General features: G+C 33.2%; 1 protein-coding gene across 1 annotated transcript in view; it reads right to left on the bottom strand.

Moving 5' to 3' along the window:
• Fam98b (family with sequence similarity 98 member B) overlaps window positions 1-22,758 on the bottom strand; it is a 31,021-nt gene that overhangs the window by 3,380 nt on the left and 4,883 nt on the right. Inside the window, 7 exon segments of the mRNA XM_047538742.1 lie at window positions 1,672-1,839; window positions 9,242-9,268; window positions 9,270-9,359; window positions 10,254-10,355; window positions 12,657-12,835; window positions 17,418-17,552; window positions 18,825-18,970. Of these exon segments, the coding sequence (XP_047394698.1) occupies window positions 1,672-1,839; window positions 9,242-9,268; window positions 9,270-9,359; window positions 10,254-10,355; window positions 12,657-12,835; window positions 17,418-17,552; window positions 18,825-18,970 (847 nt within the window).

A 22,758-nucleotide genomic window follows, 5' to 3' on the forward strand; every position in this document is an offset into this window, starting at 1 on the left:
ACAACCCCCCCCAAAAATCCACCTTCTTTTGCTTGTTATTCTCACTGGTCTCTCTAACCTAACATAATATGTCGGGGGGTATATGGAGATGCTGCTCCAAGAAATGATCTTAAGGTTACCCTCAAATAGTCAGACTATAAACTCAGATAAAACATGGGCAAATGTTACTTAAAGAAACAGAACTTTAATCCAGTAAGACTAGATTTTGACTATAATCCAATTTAAGACATTAAGTAACATATTTAAGGAAAGAACACTTCAGAATATAGAAGGGGGTGATCCAAAATGGAAGCAGAGAGGCAAACTTTTGTGATGCCTAACTTAGCAATAATTAGGAAGTTCACTTTAAAAACAACTATCCCCAGGGCTGGAAGTCCAGCTCAGTAGTAGAACATTTGTCTATCATGCTCAATGCCCTGGGTTGGATCCCAAGCACCAAGGAGAGGAGGTGGAAGGGAAAATGGAGGAGGAGATGGAGTGGAGGGAATAGGAAAAAAAATAAGTCCCTCTGACAAGATATCCTATCTCAAACTACACTGAAAAACAATGCCTTAAAATTATCCATATCCCTTCCTTTTGATTTTTTACTCTTTTGTAATAAAGTCTGCCATGAAGGATGCTACTAAAACAGAGAAGACATGCTAGCTAGCTGATATTAACATTCTAAATTAGTTTACTATATTGACACTGTAAGAAAAAACAAACAAAAAAAAACTTCAGGGTCCTTGAGCTTTTTTAATTTAAGACCACTGTCAAAGAAATGGATCTATGCTCTGAATTGGGAAACAGAAGCTCAAAGAGATTCAGTGACTTGCCCAAGGTAGTGATTCCTCTAAATAAAGGCCAGACTGGTATGACTCTAAACTATGTGCTCTTCTTCCCTTTATACCAAAGATATAAAGAGTTAAATCATCATTCATAAAGAAGAGTGAAATGATGGCATTTGCTGTAAATGGATGGAACTAGAGACTATCATACTAAGTGAAATAAGCCAATCCTCAAAAAGCATAGGCCGAATGTTCTCTCTGATATACAGATGTTAACACACCATAAGTGCGAGGGGGGAAGGGGGATAGAATTTCATTGGATTAGACAAAGGGGAACAAAGGGAAGGGAAGGAGGATAGGAATAGGAAACAGTAGAATGAATGAGAAATAACTCTCCTATGTTCATAAATGAATACACGACCAGTGTAACGCCACATCAAGTACAACAACAAGAATGGGAAGTTATATTCCATGTATGTATAATATGTCAAAAATACATTCTACTGTCATGTATATCTACAAAGAACTAATTTTTATTGCCCCCCAACCTCCTGCAACCAAAAGTCAATACCCGGAAAAATTCCTTCAGATTCTTACCAAAAAAAGAAAAAGAAAAAGAAGACTATATACTAGAAATAAAGCAAATAATTCTTGCTAAAGCTACTGATAAAAGTAATTCTTAATTCCTTAGATTCAGATAAAACTTTGATTTAATTTATGAACACAAATATTCAAATGAATAATACACATTAAAAGCATAATTAAGTCTACACGGACTTAAGCTCCTCCATGCTCTTTTCTGGCTCACAAAAGAACCCAAAAGAAAAATGGACCAAACTCCATAAAAATGACAAACAAGGATAATGGTAAATTTACTCTCCATTATGTTGAAAGAAAAACCAACCTTATTAATGGCACATGCTGTCTTCTCCCGGCTGGAGCCACTACTTGTCCTAATAATCTTAGACAGATCTTCACGAGCAGCAAGTAGATGTGCCAATGTAATTGTTGTCTTAGGTGACAAAGCATAACGTTTGGGCTGGTAAATTCTTGCTATGTTATCTGTTTTTACCTAAATGAAAAGATTAGAGAAAAAGTAACAAAAGTAAAATTTAACGAAAGAGCAAGAGCAGTCACAATCGTCAGAAAGGAAAAGAGATTAAAAAAATAAACAGGAAAGAGCAAAGGAATTCAAATACCTGATGATAATTTATATGTGCAATGAAAAAATAGACCAACAGATGCTAAAAGAATATATAAATACCAGCAACAACTCACGAAGAAATTTAACACAAAATGATTCTATTCGTTATTAACAAAAGAAAAAGTTAAAAGTTTTACTAAAAAATAGGTACAGAACTTCAAAAAACAAAACTTAGTAAATCTTGCAAAAACCAAAAGAAAACTTGAATAAATGGTGAGAAATAACAAGTTTCTGGGTCAAGTGAGTGACTATTCATGTCAACTTTCTCTCAAGCTAATGTATAAGTTTAGATTTACTACAGTTCCATTAGAATGGTTTGGGGAAGGATGGGGAAAAAAAAAAAAAAAATGACAGTGGCACATGCCTATAATTCCAGCAACTGGGGGGTTTGGGAGAGCTGGGACAGGAAGATCCCAGGTTCAAGGTCAGACTCAGCAACTGAGCAAGGCCCTAAGGAACTAAGTGAGACTCTGTCTCAAAATAAAAAATAAAAAAGGTCTGGGGATGTAACTCAGTGGTGAAGTGCCCGAGTTAAATCCCCAATACAAAAAAAAAAAAAAAAAAATCTGAAGTTAATTCAGAAACTAAATATGAAAGAATGACTTGAAGAATTTTGAAAGAATCCTACAATATACTAATATAAAACATGAAATTATCATTGCTTTAAGGGCTAACATTTAGACAGGTGGAGTGGCACACACCTATAACCCCAGAGATGGGAGGCATAGGCAGGAGGATCCAAGTTTGAGGCCAGCCTTAGCAACTTAATGAGACCCTAAGCATCTCAGTGAGACCCTGTATCAAAATTTAAAAAATAAATAAATAAAGGGGATGTAGCTCAGTGGTAAAGCTCTCCCAGGTTCAATCCTCGGAAAAACAACAATAAAAAAAAGCTAAATATTCCAGGATGCTGTTAACTTAGGCATGATTTCTTTAATCCTCAAAACATCCTTCTAGAGTGGTTGATTTTCAACAGCCCCTTCTGTAGACAGGAAAAAAAAAAAAAAGCTTAAAAAGGTTAGGTTACTGTTCCCAAAATATGAAGAAGAATCCCAGTTTGTCTGTTTACTAATAAAGGCCAAATGCCCCTCAAGCACAGGTGTATAGACAGTATACTATCCTACCTCCATATAATTAATTGAAACTTGGGGAAAAAAAATTGATGGAATGAAACAATTTATATTCAGGTTCTCATAAATGTATGAATACATTTACATAAATGATAAAGGAGGCATCAGAGATTAATAAGAAATGAGAAAGATATTTTTAATAGGGCTAGAATAAACTGTTAGCTATTTATTTAAACAGTAATAATAACAACAATAAGGCACATCAAATACCAAAAAGAATTCTGAAGTGAATAGTTAATTGCTTGAAGTTTTATTTTAAAAACTTAACCGCATTATAAAGATTAAAATTTCTATACATCAAAAGGTAAAACAAATAGACAATGGGGAAAATATTTTTTAACTAAGTAACAAAACTTCCTTAATATATAAAAAGCTCAACTGAGAGGAAAATAGGAAGACCCTGCAGGAAAAAAAAAGAAAAAGGCACAGGAAAAAAGAGAGGAAGTTCAAGTGTCTAATAATCTTACAAAAAAGTCCAATTTTTTCATTTTTGTTAATATGAGAAAACATAAAACAAGAAATAAATTATGGCAAAATTTCAAAAGATAAATGTAATGCCAACATAAATAGGACACCAAAATGACTGAAATTTTTTTATATGTTACAACAAGGGCAAACCTTAAAATCATTATCTAGTGAAAGCAGTCAGATACACAAGAGCACATGTCATGATTCCATTTACGTTAAATTTCCAGAATAGGTAAATCTATTGAGACAGAAAATTCATTATAAAAATGGATGCCAGGAAATGGAGATGGAGTGTTGAGAATGACTGCTAATGGGTTTTCATATTGGGGCAATGCACATTTTCTGGAATTAGTAACAACTGTTATATAATGAACCTATGAAATGCCATTATATTGTATATTTTTAAATGAAGAATTTTATGTTATGTGAATTATATCTCAAAAAGAAATTAAAAATTAATTTAAAAAGGGTACTGAATAGAGCTTTTCGAAATATGGGACAATGATCACAATATATTTAGTGAAAAAGGCAAACTATAAATTACACTCTCAGTATTATTTCAATACTAGCAAAATAAAAGAAACTAGATTAACCTTACTAATAACTGAAATTAATCTTCGAAGAGGAATATGACTCAAAAGCCTTAAAATCATGAATATTCTTTAATCAAGAAATTAGGAATATGTAATGGACCTGGACAGAAATTTAGCTGCCAAGGTTTTCATTAAGGGATCAAACAGACAAAGAAGAAACCTCAATGTGTAATGTATCTATATGAAAAAATATTCTGCAGAGATTTAAACTCTTACAGAACAATATTTGATGACAGCCATTCAACAATACCAGACATTTTTTTTCTATCGTGAAAATAAAGGAAAAATAATAAAGATCTACTAAATTTGGCAAGAAAACAAAATCTAGAGTACATAGGCACATAATAAACGAAAAAAGACAAAATGAAAGGCCAAAATTTATCCGTAAATAGCCTAAGGTAAAATATTTTAAAAATCTCCCAGACTTAGGAAAAGACAAAAAAAAAAAAGTCTCCCTTTCTTAATATATGATGAAAAAAATACCAAGATGAGAAGATAAACAACATAGCAACATATTTCCTAAAGGCATATTTGTTCAAAGCCTCTGTTTAAGGCCAGTAAAGGATCAACACACCCATGTATCCATGTCACTGTGAATGTTCAAAGAAAAGAATGTATCAAAACTCATTTGTTTAAGATTTCTCTATAATATTAAAGCCAACATTGAAAACATCCTCCAAGTTGGTATAATAAGGCAATTTTCATGCTACTATCTTTCATAATTTGCCTCATATTTCTAAATTCCTTTTTCTCATAAAAATTCTATCAGATTAAACTGGAGACCCAACATATATACAATATCTCTTAAGTTGCCAGAGATCAGTAAAAACTGGTACTTCCCACACAGCTGAACTCTTTTTCTTGAGGTCAACAATTATATCTATTTCTTTGATAATTCACAGCCTTTAGGGTTTTGTTTGCTTCTTGCAAATAATAGTCACTCCAATAACATGGACAAACACATCCAAGAGTTTATCCAGGTGCACATGCAGAAAAGAATTGGGCTTTAACCTGAGAAGCCTAGTGAGTACTACAGAAACAGCCATCTTCTACAAATATCCTGTACCTATAGAGAATACTGAAATGCCTAACCACAAACAGGTACCATCAAAGTGCTTGACATATACAAAGTACTGCATATAATACTTTCAAAGTATTCCTATGAAAGAACATACATGGATGATAATCTTCAGCTCTGCCTTACAGCTATTCTACTACTATGCTGAAATAATACTTTGCACCAACTACCCTATTCTAATCATTCTTCACTTTTCTTTATCTGTCTCCCGGGAGTTTGAAAAGACTCTGTAAGATATATAAGGGAGGATTTATAGATAAATAAATGAGTCAGAATGAATACACACTAAACATAAAAAGGTACACATATCTTACAGTGAACAGAATGAAAGGGACATAGATAAGAGGAGAACCAACATCAGAAAACTATTCCAACTCCTAGTTCCAAGTTGCTGTCCTTCCTTCCCTGACCAAAAGGGGGTCGGGGGCAGGGGGAGTATAAAGTAAATGAAGTTTCCCTTCTTGTAAAACATATTGGGTAGCTACAAAGGCAAGACTTCTGACACACTAAAGTCAGAAGTGCCACAAGCACAAGCCAGCTTCAAAGCCTGATGTTAATAATCTCTATCAATGACTACGGTTTCCAGTCTGATTTTCAGCTCCTCATCCTTCAATATCAACAACCAAGACCACCATCCAGCTGATGAAAGCCACAAGTATGAGATAAAGGGGAAAAAAAGACAAAGACAAAACCACCCTGGAGAAATTGAGATAACTGAAGGCAAAATAGTAACAATAACAATAACTCCAAAATAAAAAAGTCCCCACCTGCATTCAAGAAGCCAATACATTCAAAAACAAGAAAAAATTATTTAAAAAAAAAAACTGAAGAATCAAAAAAGAATTTGTGGCAATTTAAAATGATGGTAGAAAAAAAATTCAACACTAAGTATAAAATAAAATTAACACTATATCTAAGAAAATAAATCAAAAAGGAACTGATGGAAAATGAGAGAGAAAATTAATCATCTTAAGCAGATCTATCCAGGCTGTCCAATATCTGACTAATAAGAATTTCAGAGAACAAAAGGGAAGAAATTATAAAGAAAAACATAAAAGCTAAAAGAATCTACAGATTGAAATGTCTAACTAGTGTTTGGTGTAACGAATGAAAAAGATCCAAACCAACTCACATTGTAAAATGTCATAACTCCACAAATAAGAGCCCAACAGTCCAGAGAGAACAACAGCAAATGACAATGGTTTTCATAACAGCAGTACCAAGTTCTTGAAAAATCTGAAACAATGCCTTCGATATTCTTAGAGAAAAATAATTTTACTTAGATTTTATTTCATCAAAAAAAAATCAAATGTGACAGAATATTTTCAGAATTTGGGGATTCAGAAAAATCATATACACTGTATTAGGAAGTTATTTATAAATTTATTATTGCAAAATAAGGAGTAATCAGTGAAAGAACAGGTCATGGGGTCCAGAAAACAGAGGAGCAGCCAATGATAGCTATAATCAGTTCAGCTTGCAATAAGAGACACAAGTTTCTGAGAACAAAATACACCAAAAATGGTAGGCTTAATTTTTATAAGTATTCCTATGGAAAAAAAAAAAAAAAAAAAAAAGCATACCACCATTCTGCAGAAATATGCATGAAAAATAAAATTCAATTAAAAATTAGATATCTGTAGGTTCACTCAACCTCCCAAAATGTCTACATCCTTATCCCCAGAACCTGTGAATATTACCTGCAGATGCACATGCAATTAAATTAAGCATCTTAAGATGGAAAAATTAATCTGTATGTATCTGGGCCCAATATAATCATAAAGCTCCTTATAAAGAGAGATAGAGAAGTGTGACAGCAACAGAAGGTAGTGTGACAACAGAAGCAGAGACAGAGAGAAAGATTAGAAGATCAGATTCTCCTACTAGCTTTGAGATAGAAGATTAGGCTGAAAGCCAAACTCTGCAAGTGGCATGTAAAAGCCAGGCAATGTAAAAAAAACAGATTCTCCCCCTAAAAATCCAGGTGTACTACAATCCTGTAAATACCTTTGTTTCAGAACTTCTGGTCTCCAAAACTGTAAGAAAATAGTTTGGGTTATATCAGCTACTGAGTTTGTGGCAATTTGTTAGAGCGCTATGGAAAACTAATACTCCACATGGAGAGAGAGAGTCCATGTGAGAACCAAGAAAAGAATGGAAATACCACAACAGAGTCAGGACACACACATGTGAGACAATCATCTTGGCAATTCCAGCCCAGGCATGAGCTGAAAGAAGTTACATGTATTAGTTTTGTGTTGTTATAACAAAATACCTGAGGATGGATAATGTATAAAGAGGGTTATTTGGTTCACAATTCTAGTCAGTAGGGAGTTCAATAGCATGGCCCCCTACCTACATCACAATAGGCAAAGAAGCCAAAGAGAAACAGCTGCTGCAGAAGGGTCAAGTACATGGGGTGGCCATGCTTTACAACAACCCATTCTCACAAAAATGAATTCACTCTTGCAAGACCAAACCCACTCAAGACTAGCACTAATCCATTCCAAAGGGTGGATGAACCTAATTACTTTCCACTAGGTCCCACCTCTTAAAGATTCCATTACCTTAACACTGGGGAACCAATCTTCCAGCACATGCCCACTTGGGGGGCAAACCATATCCAAAACAAAAGTACTGCATAAGTGGCCCCAACTGATGTTAATACAGGCAGAAGTAACCCAAAAAAGGTAAGTAACACCTGAATTCATCTGCAGACAAGTAACAGGCCAGATTACCCTTTAACCTGAAATAATTTTAAAAAACTGGGTAACTCGTGTACAAATGATTTTCAGATAGTACACAACAAGGAATCCAGGATGGTGATCTTTGAAAAGAAGGTAACTTCTATAATTTTCCCTGTTTACTGCCTGGAGAGTATCCAGGTTATGATGCAGACTGGGATAGGGAGTGTTTTAGTCAGTTTATTGCTGTTATGACCAAAAGACCTGACAAGAATTTTTAAAGAAGGAAAAGTTTATTTGGGGGCTCACAGTGTCAGAGATCTCAGTACATTGATGTACAATTCCATTCTTTGGGGCCCAAGGGGAGGCAGAACATCATGGCAGAAGGGTGTGGCAAAGGAAAGCAGCTTAAAACCTGGCACCAGGAAGCTGAGAGGAAAGGGCTCCACTGACCAGGGACAAAATATACACAAGATGGGGCTGGGGGATATAGCTCAGTTGATAGAGTGTTTGCCTTGCATGCACAAGGCCCTGGGTTCAATCCCCAGAACCACACACACACACACACACACACACACCACACACACACCCAAAAGGCATACCCCCAATGACCCACTTCCTTCAGCTACACTCACCTGCCACCCAGTTAATCTCAATCAGAGGATGATACACTGATTAGGTTAAGATTTTCGTAACTCAATCACCTCACCTCTAAACTTTATTGCATTGTCTCATACATGAACTTTGGGGAACATCTAATATCTAAACCATAACAGGAAGTATCCCAAACTAAACCTGAATACAAATTAAAGACATAAAATGGGAATGATGGGAGATAGCTTTCTAAAAAGTTTTCTGAAGAGATTTCATAAATGGAAATCCCCCTCTCCTGAAACCTCCTTTTCAACTGGAACACATCCCACACCTACCCAGCTTTAAGATACTTTTAAAATCTATTCAGATATCAGTACTACCTGTTCCCATTCCTATACCCTGCTTTCTTAGTAAGCTATTCGTTATATCTATTTCATTATCTCACAGGATGCCTCCTCCTCAATGCACATTCTGACATAAATCACACCATCTATGAATTTAAAACAAATGTGAAAGCTGTGGAAAATTTAAGTTTTTTGCAAACAGGGGTTTATAAAAAACTGGGATCATTAGACAAAACTGGGATCATTATACATGACTAATAGTTGACTGCGGTGATTAGTGATAAGGGACAAATGTGGAACAGTTGCAAAACAGCAAATGAGACCTTGAAGAGCTGTCACAGGACACACCTACAGGATACAAATGGGAAAACAGCCTTACCTTTGCTCTATCAGACCATCCAAAGGACCTGCACTGTCACATCTAATCGTTTCATTAACATCCGCCGACGACATTCATATTCACAGGAAAGGGCATCGTTAATTTTTTCCAGTTGTTCCTAAGGAATTTGGAACAAAAACCATAAACTTCAGACTCATTCTACACAGAAACCTAGAACTAAGTACTTCCTAGTAATTCAAAATATATTGTCCTTAACCATGTTCAGATTCCCATGAGACTTTATGGCGAATTATTTAAATGAGCATCTGACAGAACATTTATAATATTCAGAAGATAACAAGTTTATCTTCAATTAAACATGTTAATTTAAGTAAAACATCTACTTTCTATGTAGTATGGACCAATATAGAAAAACACACCAGCAATTTCTCTTCTCATCACTTTTAAAGATACTATCTTTTTGAAATCAAACACTAACATATTAGGCACTATCAATATTCTTGACCAGGAATGTTTTATTTAATAATTTGACCAAAGAAATGTTTGAATATATTACTCTAGAATATCAATCCATTTTAAATCTCCAAAATAACAAACATGCTATGCACTGTAAAATCTCAATGTCCGTTTACAAAATTAAGTCATTACTATGGTTAGATTCTGTTGGTCCTCTCAAGGTTTTCTGTGTTGAAGACTTTGTCTGAAGGTTGGCAGTAATGTGAAGTGGTAGGAGAGTTAAAAACAGGGCCCTAGTAGGAGATCCTTAGATCAACTAAGGGTATTCCTGAAAGGGACTGGGGTCCAGCCTCTCTGGCTTCCTGTCTGACAATGTGATACCTCCCCCCTTCCACTCCCATCCTTGCAGTCATTAGGTTACAAAGCCAAGAGGCAAAGCCTTGCCAAAGCCTATACCAGGTTATTTGGACATTTGGTCTATAAGACTGTGAGCTGGATAAAGCTCTTTTCTTATAAGTTATTCTGACTTGAGCATTTCATAGTAACAAAAATGGTGGTTAATACAGTTATATGCACCAATTTAATTATATCAAACTAATAAAAAGGAAGATTTACCGCCCTGTTCTGAACTTAAATCAATTTTCAGCAGTGGTTTTCCCACATGATTTTTCTGGACTTTAGAGAGAATATCCTTCACCTAAAAGTAAATACAAAAGATTGTGAAAATGTATATACCTAATTTAAAACAATCTTACTCTGGTTTGAATGGTATTTTGAACATTAGAGAATAACCTTAAAGTGAATAATTAAAATACCACCTTTGCAAACCAGGAAATAGTACCATTACGATGCAAATTATCTTTTCAAAGAAGCACCAGTTATATTGATTCAAGTTACAGAAGATCTTTCCAATAAGAAGAAACAGTGTACAGAGACTAAGGTACCTAATCAAAGGTTCTACTATGAGGAATTGTGTCTTATGTGAAATAATTTTGGAGTGTTCCTCTTAAAAGACGGCAATCTCTTACTTCCAGGTAAATCTCAAGATCATACTTACACATTAACAAGCACATTGATTTTTATCAACTAAATACTATGTACACATTCTAATTGTATTTATTCTGGTTTCACCACATACACATTTTCATTACTTTTGCAAAGTCACTGATTTACAATACTTAAGACATTTTTATTTTGACAAGCAAGATATCAGGCATTACTTTTGCTTTGGTATTATCAGAGGTCATCTAATAATAATAATCTATCTTGAATACAATGACCATAGAATGAGAGCCTAAGTAGGCTCACTTTCCTAACTAGAGAATCCTTCACTAACTAAAGAAAATGTTTCAAAAATAAATGAAATATTTAAAGTTTCTTAGTTGCAAGGTAACAATGAAAGATAATCAGGAGCAGTTCAGATTTTAAGAAGAATAAAGGCTTATTTAATGTTGGGGGTACTCAAATAATTCAAAATCACTTTGGAAGATAGGGCTGTATGGGAAATGACTGTAAATGAGCATGAGGTTTCTTTTCACTGTTCTAAAATTAGATTTTAGACATAGTTGAACAGCCTGGTAAATATACTAAATTCATTGATTATATATTTAAGATGAAATTAATTTTATGACATGCAAATTATACCTAGAAAGTAATTTTTAAAATTAGCTTAGAAGTACCTGTGCAAATAAGAAGCCTCAGAGTTTAAGCTTCATTAGCTTCATAGCAAATCTACCTCTATACCAATGATACTGACATGATTTCTACATATTTTATGGAATTAACTTATTTTCTTAAAATATGCCATTTCTACAAGTTCCAATCATTGTAATGTCAATTTTATGTATTTATATATTATTATCTTTTTTTTTTTTTTTTGGTAACAGAGATTTGAACCAGGGGCATCTAACCACTGAGCCATATCCCCAGCCCTTTTCATTTTGAGACAGGGTCTCACAACGTTACTTAAGGCCTTGATAAGTTTCTCAGGTCACCTTGAACTTATGATCCTCCTACCTTAGACTCCCAAATCACTGGGATTACAGGCAGGCCTCACATTTTAACTCCTTACTACAGAGGGATTCTGAATACACACGTGTAATATTACTTATTATGGAGTGAGTGAAGAACATAGGCTCTGGAAGTTGACTACCTATGTTCAAACCTCAGGTCTACAATTACTTGGAAACATGTTTATTTAAATTATTAAATCTTTCACTACCTCAGTTACTTACCAGGGAGGTTATAGCTATTAACACTATCTACCTCATGTGTAATATGATTAGACAAGTTATACATATAAACATTTAGAACAGTAAATGATACCTATTTGCTGTAACACATTTGAACAGCTTTAAATTAGATTATAAAAATTTTTCTGCCCCAATGATAAGTTGTCTTCTGGGTACAACACAGGTAGAAAAAAATACAGAAATTTTATAGGAACCATTTTAGGTAAATAGCCCAGATGACCATTATAATGGAGAAAGCATGAGGTACATGACTTGTACTTCTTTTTAATTATTCTATCAGAATACTCATGTATGAGTACACACTTACATAATACGCACTTATGAATCACTTATCAACAAAACAAATATTTGCTCACTGCCAAAGAAACCACACTCTAACATCCATTGGGAAAAAAGTTTAGTTTCCCTTTTGACTTTACAGGAAACCATCCTTCTTTCATTATACTGTATTACATCCCTGATTAGCAAGGCAATCTTTGAATTTGCAAGTTATTTCCATTATGGCAAACTCTGGCAAAGCCTAAAGGCACTCACCCATTAAGATGCGATTCCTAAATATTAGCTATAGGCAAATTAAGTCACATGCACATTAAGTCCCAATTCAAAATTTAGTTTACATGAAGACAAACTCATCTTGAAATTATAGGTAAATTTTACTCTTAAAGGAAATGTTTTCACTTTAATACATTTATATGTTAGTATTTAAGTTAATTTGGGGGAAAATAAAAATAAAACAAACACAATACCTTTGATTCCACTTGGTTTAGCATAAGTGGAATGTCAGAAGTGGTTGACTTGGGTACACCAAGAGAATCACATATAACTTGAACTTCCTGATAAATTTCACTGTTTTTATCTAACTGAGAATTTTTACATTTCTTCTTCTGCAATATCTGTGAAGCTTGAAGTTCTGTACTTAAAAATACTATAACAAAAGAAGTTAAAATGAATAATGTTGATATCTGAACAAAATATCTTAAAAAATTTTGCTGAAATAATTCACTTAAAATAAGGCTCAACAATACCAAAAACAATATCACCTTACAAAGAACAAAAGAGCAATAACGACAGTTGCAGAACACAGTAAACTTAAGGAGAAGGGGAGTACCTACCTAAAGTTATACAAAATACTCTTTCAAATTTATATTATAAATGGCTAATAGTTTTTCACTTTGAAGAAGTCTGAGCAACTCCCTCTAGATTAAGCATACAAGGCTCCAAGTCCCTGCAAAGAGCTGCTTCACTTTCATCTATTTTACCTGTATAGGTTTACTCTAAGACTTAGTTTGAATAGATGAATGAGTACAAAAAGGGGCACTAAAAATAAAACTAAAATGAATTTATTTAATACCATCAGGCAAGAGGAATGAATGAATGACTTATATTCTCCCTGACTATGCACTAGCTGGCTACAGATCCATTTAATTAATACATTAAATGAGTTAGACTGCTATTTCAATAGGTACATATTTTGTTCTGAGTCAAGCAGAGCACATACAATGGGGATGCAACATCAAATAAGAGAGACTGCCTGCCCTCAAAGAGTTTAAAGTCCGGTAGAAAAGACTACCAGTAAATCAAAAAATTAAGAATGTATGAGACTTTACTAACACATTCTCTCTTTGGTCAAAGCACTGGGCTAGGAGATAATGTGCAGCTCTAACTTATCTACACGTAGAACAATCTGAGTCAGGACAGACCACATGAGGCTGTTCACAACTCCCCTTTCCTTTCACCATTTCATTCTATCCTTTCAACAGACATTTAAGAAAATTACAAAAAAATCTTAGATGGATAGTCTTATTTTAAAATTAACTTTTCACTATAACAGTTAAGATATTGTTTTTTGTCTTTAGTTAAAATGATAATACACAAAAGCCCAACTTAATATAGCAGTTTCAAATTCAGCTGAGAACCATCTCTAGGAAGATTGTATAAAAAGTATAGAATCCATCCTCAGGATCCCCATCCTCAGAGATTCTAAACCAACAGAGTTGAAGTAGAAGTTAAACAGAAGCTGAAGTAGAAGTGTTTTATACCCAAGGTGATTCTCATGGACAGAGAAGTAAAACCCACTAATTTTCTATGCAATTTACATATTATAGTCTAAAGAGCCAAATACCACAAAGTTACAACCAGTATCTACCATACTTTGTTTATGAGGACCACACTAAGGCCCCTTAGAGACTCATTAAAAGAGAATATCAGTTCTTCAGAAATGTATCTTTGGAAGTCTGCTTTTGTTCAGTGGAAGCTTGCTCTAAGCAGTGTTCAATCAAGAGTTCAGTCTAGTATTTACAAGCTAACCTATGTAGATTGTAAACAATACAGAGTAAAGTAAGCTGTCTTCACATCACAGATCCTCGGATTCCCCCTTTCCAGAGGTAACCACCATTATTAGTTGCTGGGTATCTTTCTAGACATGTATAATGTGTGTGTGCAAGTTCAGTACACAGACTCACTATCTATGTAATTGGTTTATTTTATACAAACGAGTACATTACACATGTTCTACATTGCACTTTACTACCAACATATCACAGAGATTATTCCATATAAGTACATTTGATCCATTTTCATTTTTCCTAATGATTATATAGTGATATCACTGCATAAATGTGCCATTCCTATTTAACTATTGTGGACACCCAGGTTTCCAGTCTTTTTGCTACTACAATGTTGTAATAAACATCCTTTTCATTTATCTTTGAACACTTAGGGCATATGTATTCAGAGACAATGAACTACGAGGTCCAGGAGGGGTGAATTTTAACTATGATTTTGAAAATCTGCCCTTCTAAGAGACTACACAGTTATTCTACCACCATAGTACAATGCCTACAGTATATAAGAATTTGTTTTCCTACAAACTTCTATTATTCTATTTTTATAAGACCTTAGTGTTGAATACTATTGTGCAGTTTTTCAGTTTACAAGCAATTTTAAAAATTCTTATCTTACTGGGCATGTTGGCACACTCCTATAATCCCAGCAGCTCAGGAGGCTGAGGCAGGAGGATTGTGAGTTCAAAGCCAGTCTCATCAACTCAGCAAGCACCTAAGCAACTCGGTGAGACCCTGTCTCTAAATAAAATATAAAAAAAGTGCTGGAGATGTGGCTTAGTGGTTTGAGCGTCCCTAGGTTCAATCCCTGGTACAAAAAGCATATATATTTTTTTTCTTTGGAATACATGTTCATGTCTTATATACTTCAATTATATACTTATATACTTTTTTCTGGTGAAGTTCTCATCATTTTCTCTTGATTCATAAAAGCTTTCCCAAAGGAAGGAATGTGGCCCTTTTTATTTTATACACATTGCAAACATTCCAGGAGGAACAGCAAGGTTGTTATTTGACTAAATATGATTCAAACAGCTAACGACAATTATAATTTAAACAGTAGAACTAAAGATAAAGAATAAATTCTGAAGCGGAAAGGCCACGGTTCAAATCCCCAGCACCATGGGATGGAAAAAAAAAAAAAAGAATAAATTCTGTTAAGACTATGAATTAATATACCTTTCTGAAGTAAAATATAGCAATATAACTAGACAAGAGATTTTTTAAATTTTCACAGTCTTTGGCTAAGTTACCAGAAACATAAATTGTTTTAAAATAGGGAAAAAAATTCAAATAACTCCAAACTTTAAATCTATTAACTAAAAATATTATGCCAATAAAAAGTAATGTAGTGAATTTAAATCATTTTGATAAAAAAAAACTAAGCTGAGCACAGTGGAATATACCTGTAATCCCAGCTATGTGGAAGGCTGAGGTAGGATTGCAAGTTCGAGGCCAACACTGGCAATTTAATGAGACCCTATCTCAAAATAAAATAAAAGGAACCTTGACTAGCATGCACAAGGTCCCAGATTTAATCACCAGTACCACAGAACAACAACAACAATGACAACAACAGGAAATACATGAATAGGACAATACATTAAATGAGGGAAAGAGGAAAAGGAATTGCATTTGTAACAGTTTTTCAATCATTCTTCTGTGTATGTGTGTTGTGTGTGTACACACAGTGAAAAGGGAAAGAAAATATACCAAAAATATAAATAATATAATTTTCTCTAGGTAGTAAAATAATAAATTATTTTCTTCTTTACAATTTTATATACTAAGACTTACACAATGAGCATGTAAATTTTAAAATTTACCATTTTAGTCATTTTTAGGTGTACAGCTTTGTGACATTAAGTACATTTATATTACTGTGCTGTCATCACCCCATCCACCTCCAGAATGCTTTTGTATTCCCCAGTGAAACTCAGTACCCATAAATATTAACACCCCATCACACTCCTCCTGAGTATGTATGTTCATAATCAGAAAGAACTACCCAAAATTCTCTTATATCTCTTTAATTTTACTTGTACCAGAAACCTGTATTGCTATTACCACTGAGCTTTTCAGGAGCTAAGGTAAAAAGGATAAGGATCATGGATTATAAGTTCTCATGGACTGACAGTAAGAGTGTGCAAGCTCCTCTAGGTTAGTGATTCTTAGTTTCCTTTCTATCCCAGTGTACCTAAAGGTTACTGTGACCTCACATTAGTAACAATTGTTCATTAACTCAGTGATTCACACTGAAAGGGAAGAAAACTGTTAAGAACTGGGAGTGTTGGGGGGGCTACCTAATTTTGATGCCTTCAACATATACAAGGTAATTCAAATGCCAACACTTCTATTATCACTAAACAAAAACATACAATTTTATCTCCGATGGAAAAAAAACTACTAATACTACACAGCCTATGAGGGATATGTTACATGATCTTTTGTTATAAATGATACAACCTAAAATAATAATAAACTTCAAAAACATTGTAAGAAAATTCTTTCAAGTGGCCAACTTTTTTGTAGAACTTAAAAAAAAAAAACTAAAGTCATTTTGAAAAGACCCATTAAATAGATCTATTATTTATTATTATTATTTCAGTATAGGTTCACCTGTACCCCCTTGAAAACAAGCCACATTCAAGAGCCCCGGAGGCAAAAATTTCATCTTAAAAAAAAAAACAAAACAAACAAAAACCACTGACATCTTCCTGGTGCCTACAGCAATTTCTGGTACAAGAGTAGGTAATCAATAAATGTTTTGAACAGATTATCATTCAATGCCTATCACTAAAACAAGATCTGACAATCTGCTTAGCAGTCTTGCACCCAGAGTTTTAAACAGAACCTTGGAGAGCACCAACTTTAGACATCTACTCATAAATGCTAAGAGATGAATTAGGTGAAGGAAAAAAATTACTAAGATACTATATAAAGTACAAACACAGGGCATTCTATATTAGCCAATTATCACATATTAGAATTTATTTATTTTATGCAAACATTTCTGAGATAGCTTCATATTTTAAGCCAAATACTAAACCTTTTTAACAGATAAAATGGGTAATGCTTCATTAAAGAAACTGCATAAATCTTGACTTGAAAATAACAAACCAGATCAAACAAATGCATTTAAATGTCCAAGGAAAGATAACTTACATAGAAGTTTCAAACAGTCATCCTTCTTTTTTAAACGGTCTTTAATATCTCCTGATATGAGAACAGAATATGGACATGCCATTTCTTTTAAAAAACCACTTATCTCAAGTTGGAAGCTCTCTAGGTCATCTCTCCCTTCAAAACAGAAAAATCAAAACACATTTACTAAGTACTAACCATATAATTTGATACTATAAAATCCAGTACATTAATTTCAATTTTACATTCGATTTTCAATTTTCACTTTCACTTTTAACTCTTAGGTATATAACTAAAAAGCTTAGGTAAAAGCAACCAAATTTCTATTTCAAAGTGTGTGTGTGTGTGTGTGTATACACTTAAATTTAAGAACAAAAATGTCATTTAGGAACATATGTAATCATATGATTGCAAACACTTTCATTTTTAAATCTCTGACAAGTACTGCCCAATGAAAACTCTGTAAAATCAGATAAACTAGAAATATTTGGTATTAGCAACTGAAACACTTAAAACATTATTAGGGTTACAATTATTACAATTGGTTTCAGAGTAGATGACCTATTTCTACTGTATTTCTATCTATTCATATATTAAATGAAATCATCTAATTAAGTCTCATTGTTTATCTTTAATTCACAATGTAATTATGTATGAATTTGTGCCTTGTTTTGAGTTCACATTATTTTGCTTTGTTTCAAGGGAACTGTGTTAAATTTGTTGCTTCTTTTGTGTTTTGCAGTGCTAGAGATGGAACCCAATACCTCTTCACCCAATACCTGCTAGGGAAGTGCTCTACCACTGAGCTACATTCCCAGCCTAACTTCTGTTAAATCTGGCAAGGAAAAAATAATTTCAAACAACAGATTTAGAAAGGAAGGCTACTTTGTTCCCTAGCAAATACCCAACAGTTTTTCATTTCTCCTTTTATTACACTATCTGAAATTCTGCCAAAGACCCACGAGGACTCCAATTAACAGATGATAATGAATTGAACAAACTTTGAGTCAGGACATACATTTTTGATAAAAGTACTTCTATGTGAATACATGTCCTGAGTTTTGGGCTTAGGAATAAAATTTAAATTAGGGATGACATGTATTTAAATTTAAAAAATTCAAAATGAGTCAAATTCAAAAAATAAACTTTTTAAATAATCAAATTAATATCTTTTTCTGAAAGAACAATACTAGGGTTAACACAGCTGATATATAGTAATTGTTTATAATTTTACAGCAAATTTAAGAATCAGTTTGGGGTTATTACAAAATTTAATCAAAAGATTTTTAATATTCCATACTGAAACTACTCCATATTAGCAATTTTTCTTTGTACAGTGATCCCATTACTAATAAAACTAGAAATTATGAGTTGTCAGTTTATTTTACTATTAAAAACGGAATGGTAAATAAAACCAAATGACAATACCAGTTGAAGTGATACTTTCTTCCAAGTTGCATAATGATTTTATTTGAGAGCCTAACCAAATACAGAGTTCTGAAAATTCAGGAGAAGACAGTCCATCTTCTGCTGCCTTGGTAAGGGCTTGTTCTTCTAACAATGGTCCCTTATACCTAGAAAGGAAGAAAAAACAGTTAAAAAAGAAAAGAAAAAAATCTAATATTCTCTATTAAGACCTGCTACCTGCTTTTAAATAGTTATATTAAAACATAATGGGTAAAAGTATTAATTTACAGATTGTCTATGACTGGTTTCATACTACCACGGCAGAATAGTTATAATCAGGTAATTGGCAGCAAAGCCTATAATGTTAACTATTTGGCCTTTTACAGAAATAGTTTACCAATTCTTACTCCATATAATTAGTATTTGGCTTTTTTTTTCCCATATTTTAACATTTTACCATAAAACTATCTTCCAACTGTCAATATTACAGATAACCAAAGGTTACAGGGAAGTCTTTGAGTTTTATATTAGTTCCAAAACTAATATAGTGAAAAAATTACAGATACGAATTTTAAATTTCAAAAACCTAATCCTGAAAAATACCTGAGATCAATTTAACCTAAATCATTTACTTCACAATTTTAACTTTTAAATACTTCTGGAAATAGTATTTGACAAGAACCTTAAAGTTTCAAAATACCTTATTATTTTAATTGAATTAGATACCAATTTTCTACTTTTGTTGTTCTTTCTACAACTAAACTTTTTTAAATGTTATATATTCATAGATTTTAATGTATTTCATGTGTTTTAATCCACTGCAGTTATTATTGATATTTAAATTGTTCTAACTCTGGTTAGTCGGAACCCATTCATATGGCTAATGAATCCTATGACTTATCCCAAGTAGTCTTTGAATAATTTCCTTGCTTTCTATTACAGGATGTTCCTGCCCTAGACCTGCTGTATTCGGACTTCTAAGAGGCCCTGATCCTTTTTTAATAGCATTTAGATATAATCTGTTATTACAGATTGGTCATTGTTTCTACATCTATTGAAGGGAGGGGTTGCTGCAGCTGAAGTCCAGGGCATGTACTCTACCACTGAACTATACCCCCAAACTCTATGCCCCTTAAAGAGAAACTACATCAGGAGTGTACACTGCTATTTCCAATTTGAATTTACAACTGTGAGTTTTTCACTTGTTTATACATCTATTTTCTTTTAAAATGAAATTCTAATGATATTTGCATAATCCTATTATATATAAAAAGGTATAAATTACCTAGTTTCAGAATAGAAAATCCAGCAATATTAACAAAATTACAGAAAATAGTTTAAATTTTTAAAACAATTAATTATCCTTGTGGGTCAAATTCCTCAACAATGATTAATCCCTATAAATAAAATTCAATTTTTCAATGGTTTTATTTTTGAGAAAATTTTCGTCATTCTCCCAATGGATAGGCATTTATTAAGATATACTGTTAATTGCCACTGTGCTCCAGAAAGAGAAATATGGATTTCTAGTATTACAGATACCAGCTATTGGTTATTTGGAAACTATTGGTGACTGTTCTGCCCAAACCTTGCTGCCTATTCTGCAATATGTAGGTCAGTCTGGTTCTACCATTCACTCTGATTCATGGACTACTTTTGATTAGTGGGCTGCATATAACACTCAGCCTCAACTTGGATTCCAACATGCTGAGGTTACCATAATGATCCCAACTTCTGTTTCATGTCATGTATTGGTGTGCACATCCAAAACATTAAGTCCTACTGGAACGAATGTAATGCAAAGTGCAAAGACCATGAGAGGAATTTGCCTTGATATGCTGTACTCATATGTGGCTGAATTTATGTGGCACAATGTGTAAATATTGCTTTCAATTCCCTTTCACTGTATATATCAGAACAATTTGCTATCAACTAACACAATGTTTTACTTTTAATTGTAACATGTTTTTGTAAAAATGTCTAGGAACAAATTCTTCAATTAACTACATCCTAGAAATAAACTGTCCAATTGATCCAATTTTTATATTTAGAATATATTCCAATAAGACTGTACAGAAAAACAATTCATTTCCATGCAATTACTCCATCTTCTCAATGTACCAATAGGCACTTGATTCATTAATTTTTAGGATTTTTAAAATTTTTAAATCATTTATTTGTTCTTTGTAAATAATAATACAGTATAATTTGGCATATTTATACAAACATGTAGTACACCTTATTCTAATTAGGATCCCAGTCGTGTGGTTGTACATGAAGTAGAGATTCACTGTGGTATATTTATTTATATATGTATGTATGAAAGTTAAGTCAGATTCATTCCACTGTCCTTCCTATTTCCTGACCCCCACACCCTTACCTTCATTCCCCTTTGTCTTATCTACTTAACTTCTATTCTTCTCCACACTCCCTTGATATATGTTAGCATCCATATATCAGAGAGAACATTTGACCTCTGGTTTTTGGGGACTGGTTTATTTCGCTTAGCGTAATAGTCTCCAGATCTATCCATTTTTTGGCAAATGTCACAAAGTCATTCTTTTTATAGCTGAGTAATATTTCACTGTGTATATATACCACATTTTCTTTATCCATTCATCTGTTGTAGGGCCAAGGCACCTAGGTTGGTTCCACAACTTGGGATTTGTTTCTTTTTCTGTTTTGATTTCATCTTTAATTTAATTCTGCTTTATAATTACATAATTATATAAAATATTTACATGGATTTAAATTCTAATTTACAAAACAAGGAACATTCACACAAATCTAGTTTACAATCTTAATCTTATTTTATTCCCTATGCTTTGCCTCCTACCCCACATGTAACCATATGTACTAGTTTTGATTTATACTTCCATAATGTTTTTTAAAATAATATAAGCATATATATTTTTCCCTTTTAAGATAAAAGGTAGCCCACTACATTCTGTTCTGTTCCCTGCTTCAAACATGCATGCGCATACACACATCTGCATTTACTAGAGTATTTACACATACAATTTTCAATCATTTTACAGTTATATATTATTCAACTGTCTGAATACATCATATCTTCATCAGCTTATAATGAAGAATATTCAGGTTGTCTCTATTATTTTGCTATTACAATTTGACAAAATTTTTGTCAGTGCATATTTAGGATAGATTCCTAAAGGTGGGATTATTGGATCAAAGAGTGTATGGATATATAATTTTGCTAGATATTATTATATCTTCCTCTATAGGAGCTATACCATCAATGTATCAATCATTATATGATAACTCTCCAAAGGTATCAAACTTGGATTTCTGACTATGTGGTAGGTCAATGTAGTTTTAATTTACATTTCTTTTATAAGCAAGGATAATTTATCTGTGTATATTTAAAGGCACTTGCATTTGTTTTTCTTTGAATTCTCCAGTTGTATCACATGAGGAATATTTTCTAATTCCCACTTTGCAGGTAAAGAAATGAAGACTTAACAAGGTGAGGATATCTGTTTAAGTAGCAGGCTAGGCACAATGGTCATCATATATAATTCATTCAATCATTACAACAATGCTTTAAGGTTAGTATTATCCTAATTCTGTAGGACTAGAAAATAAGCAAATAAATGATGGCATTAGGATTTAAGTACATTTGAGCCCAAACACTCTTTATGAACTCAAACATCTGTCAACACCTATAGGGAAACTAAGCAACTAACCTGGTCAGATGATTCAGCAAGTAAAAGGCAGAGCTGGGACTGCACCCCCAGCCCAAGACTACTTCCTTTATGTGTCACCCCTTCCTCCATACCTTACAGTGTCCCTCATTGAGATTTAATAGTAAATGTCTTATTTCCCCCCATTTTCTTTCATTTCTGCAATAAAATAATCATAAACTCTTGAGAAATGTAACTAATTCATAGTGGTGGATGTACATCATTTTTCATTGCCAATTAAAACATTCAAC

This window comes from Sciurus carolinensis, chromosome 2 (assembly GCF_902686445.1).
Source record: "Sciurus carolinensis chromosome 2, mSciCar1.2, whole genome shotgun sequence".
NCBI lineage: Eukaryota > Metazoa > Chordata > Mammalia > Rodentia > Sciuridae > Sciurus > Sciurus carolinensis.